General features: G+C 33.4%; 1 protein-coding gene across 1 annotated transcript; it reads left to right on the forward strand.

Annotated features, from left to right (window-relative positions):
- The first annotated feature begins 940 nt into the window (after nt 1–940).
- LOC149409014 (uncharacterized) lies at nt 941–2,787 on the forward strand. The gene is made up of 4 exons (XM_089650209.1): nt 941–1,153; nt 1,406–1,476; nt 1,589–1,705; nt 2,592–2,787. The coding sequence occupies exons 1-4, from the start codon at nt 947–949 to the stop codon at nt 2,785–2,787; spliced, it is 591 nt and encodes a 196-aa protein (XP_089506335.1). The 5' UTR covers nt 941–946.
- Nucleotides 2,788–4,357: the final 1,570 nt, after the last annotated feature.

Genomic DNA, 4,357 nt, shown 5'->3' on the forward strand with positions numbered 1-4,357 from the left:
CGACGATAATACTCCGTATTAGCTATACAGGGGTGGGGGCCTATACTGGTCAGATTAAAAATATTTACTCATAATCATAAATTTTCCCAATATAGCTCGACCGCTGGATTATGGAATATGATTTTTTTACAGTAGCAACACTTGAAAAATTTGGCATTTTGCGGCGTGTTGCCAACTTCACGTTTATTCATAAGTCAAAAAAGTAATCCAAGAATTGGTTTGTTTATCTTCGAATAACCTAAAAATGGATAATGTTGAGATTAATTTTGTTGAAGAGGTAGAATTAAAAAGGCGCAAGCGTAACAAAAATTGGGGTGACGTTGAAAAGGTTTGTTAACTTTTATCTTGGCTCTAATGTTTTGTTTACTTGTTTGAAATTAGTGTAAGTATAATGATTGTTTTCCTTGTAGGCCTTGTTGAAGGACTGTGTGACTGAACACGTGAGGGCTGTAGAGAACAAAAACTCGGACGTAACGGTAACACCCTAATTGCCAAGAGGGAAGCTTGGAAGCTTGTTTTATTAAAGTAAGTATACCTCCATAATATATCCGCATTGTTAACTTTTCTACAGATTAAACTTTAAGTTTGTCGCTTCGTAGCTTTGACATCCATTTCAAATAAAAAAAATATCATAGTATAAAATTAATCAGGTAAAGGTATTCATACCACATAATTAATAGCACACTATTTTTCAGATTTAACACACTAAGGACGGGTTGTTTCGGAGAATCTGAACAATTCATCAAATTTCAACGTTCATTTTCAAGTTCTGTGAAAGACTTTTTCAAGTTCTGTTTTCATTTCAGTTTTGTCAAGCAACTAGCCAACAATGATATAAAAACAGAACTTGAATAAGTCTTTCACAGAGCTTGAAAATGAACGTTGAAATTTGATGAATTATTCAGATTCTCCGAAACAACCCGTCCTAAGTGACCAAAAAAGAGACATGGGTCAGATACAAGCTCAATGGAAGATGCTCAAATTGGCTTGTAAGAGCCAATTGAGCCGGTATAGGAGGGAAGTGATGGCAACAGGTGGAGGTCCCCAACCACCAAGTCCTTCGCAGGATATTCTCTCGATGGTGGATTTGTTACCACATGAATTCGTAACGGACAAAAATGTTGACGATAGCGATTCAACATTTAAAGCAAAGGTAAATATCTTTTTATCGAAGGAAGCAAATACTTTGTGGTGTGACATTATATATTAAATGGAAAACACACACTTTGTAAAACACAACTTTTTATATGAATTAATATTTAACAGCCAACCAGCATTTTTTTTTTCAAAAGATAAGTCGATAGTAATATTATTGAAATATTGATGGTTCTGTCTATATTTAAACTCATGTAAATCTTGCTTTAATTGTGGGAGTTATATTGGTAATTGTGTTTTATTATTACAGATGAATTTTCCTACATCAACCCCTCACTCCACACTGCCACACCTGTTCCCAATAGGAAGTTGTCTTTTGAGGTAATATACCTAAACCTACTTAAATTATCAGCGCAACAATGAGTGCTAACTATTTGCAATATTTAAAGCAGTAACTTTTCAGTTGGACATAATCTTTTGTTTATATCAACAGGAAAAAAGTGAAGCTGATTCACCACCACCGCCACTATCACCACAAACACACACCGTCCAGCATATCCCGCTGCATGCTTGCCCTCCACCTCCACCTCGGAGGCGACCACGCCATAAAGTAAGTATTTCTTCACACCACATTTTTCTTTGCTCAACTGACTTTATTGTCGTACCAAAACTGAAAGTTTACTAAGAAAAACAATAACTCATATATGAATATTATTTTTTTATGTATAAAATGCACGATAATTAAGAGATTTGCAGAGAATAGATTAAAACACCGTACTAGGTGACTGCCTGTTTCATGGTGACTAAAGTTGAATATAGTTATTTTGTATGTAGTGTTGACATATGGATTAATAAAAATAATAATTGTACAGCGCCGTTTTTGTGAGAAATCACCTCTGCTGTACACTTTGTTATATATAGGCACTATCTAAGTTTATTATTTACAAAGATACATAAACATACTTACCTGGATTGGAAATTGGAAAAATTATAATAGAAAGTTGGAATTTTTTTATTATGTAATAATTACAGTTTACAATGTATAATAATATTTGCTAACAATAATGATATATAAAAATTAGTTTTCACAATTTTTTTTTTGAATTTTTTTGATGTTTCTCCTTTATGGAAGCAGACGCTTGTGTTTAAAAGAGATGCTGAGTATCCAGATGAACATTATTTATATAAGTATCCTTATTAATAATTTAAGGAGTTAAGAATATTAAAAATATAAGTGTATATCAACAATGTACAATTTAACGATTTATGACGTTACATTATTTAATTGACGAATTTCGTTATTTTGATTTTTTACATTGAAATGATCTCTGATAGAATAATTAATAATAATTATGTTAAACCAGTTATGAAAACTTTGTCATTTAATGTTTTTCTTTTCAGAAAGACGACTTAGCCCAAATGAAGGCGAACGTCTTTGAAGAAACAAAAAAAATAATGCACCTTGAGCACCAAAAAAAAATGGAGTACTTGTTCAGGCTCATGAAAGACGAATCCAGGGCTAAAATTCGTCTACAGGAAGTAGAGTCACAGACCAGGGTTAGCTTGATGAAGAAGGAAAGTGACCTTAAAAATTGTCTACAGGATGAAGAGTCGCAGACCAGGATTAGGTTCATGGAGGAGGAACACAAAATTAAAATGTCGATGCTGAAAGATGGATGGATAGCCAAATAATTATTTTATTTTAAGAGTATGTATGATATATGGTGTGATTGTGGGCGAGGCAAGTGGTTTGACAGACTGTCCTCTCTGCGTAACCTTTCTAGGAAGGGTGCAATGTTTGGTTAATTAGAATTTGTATACATCCCAATTGATTTCTCGTAACCCTCACTTTTAGTACTACCATTACGTAGTGGAATCCAAAAGCTTGTCAATGCATTGTCATTGTAGTTCAACAATAGCTGGAAAGCGCACATTACTTATGACTTGTTCATGTTTTCAGTTGGTTGTTGGTCATTCACTGACCCATAAGGGTTGGGAAATGGAAGGTTAGGTACATTTATAAATTAAACAATCTCTTCTTGCTATACAAATGTCTCATATATTGCAATAAATGAATCCACGCTACTAGAAAAAGCTTTATTCTCTTTGTGGATGGATTTGGCAGTTAATTTAGTGATTTTAAATCTATTTTTGCTGTCATGTCTCTCTAAACTGTCGGCCAATGAAAATACATGCAGTTTTGTTAGGTTTTGATGAGCAAATATTAAATATTCAGTATTCGACGTAAAATGTGTTACGAGGTTGAACTTTCAGGAAATTAAAAAAAAAAAAAAACAAAGAAAAAACTGTTTTGTTAATGAAGGTTTTTTGAATCTAAACTCTTAACTGTAACCTTTGATAAAACTACAGAAAAAAACATCATCCACATAAAGATTCAGCATTAAAAAACTAGGCAGAAAGTTACAAGTTTTACATAAATAATAGAATAGTTTACAGTTTATAGGAACATAGTATGGAAGCAACACCAATAAACCGGAGTGACCAATCACAGGCATCCGGAACGTTGGTGTTGGCAGCTCTCTATGCCGTGAAGGAGCGCATCTAGTGGAGTATCCTTGTTAGAGCGTTTGGAGTGGGAGTCGTAACCCCCGGCAACAGAGACTCGAAGATGTGGGCAACATGAAAGCAAACCAAAGAAAGATTAAAAAGTACACATATTTGTATTACTTTGTGTTATTCCACAAACTGTTCATTAAATATACTATGGTTTTAGCCATGCTTGACATTTGTATAGCAAGAAGAGATTGTTTAATTTATAAATGTACCTAACCTTCCATTTCCCAACCCTTATGGGTCAGTGAATGACCAACAACCAACTGAAAACATGACAAATGACTCTCCGAATAAGCTAATGGGAGAAGAGTTTGGAACGTTAAGAGAGTTAGAGCGAAGCATGTCAGTCCACCATTAATCGAGTTATCTGCATTTATCCCTTCTTTCAATATCTCTACAACCTTGTCAATTCTCATAAACATGCTTCCCAAATACACTCTCATTTACCTATTAAATATAAAGTACCCATTAATCATACACATTCATTTTAAAGTTAAGTTGAATTGAATTCCTTGTAATATAAATAGACCAGCTCAACGCCCATGAAAACATAATGAGGAAATCTATAAATGGTTTCTCAGTTAGGTGAATTACACATGACTATAAATTAAGCACGTTGTAAACTGATTTCCCTAAAATAAAAATAAATAAACAATATTGATCATACCTTAGTCTTATTATTATATCT

The sequence above is a fragment of the Hesperophylax consimilis genome, unplaced genomic scaffold, assembly GCF_061612785.1.
Source record: "Hesperophylax consimilis isolate HC1 unplaced genomic scaffold, BYU_Hcon_1.0 scaffold_38, whole genome shotgun sequence".
Lineage (NCBI taxonomy): Eukaryota > Metazoa > Arthropoda > Insecta > Trichoptera > Limnephilidae > Hesperophylax > Hesperophylax consimilis.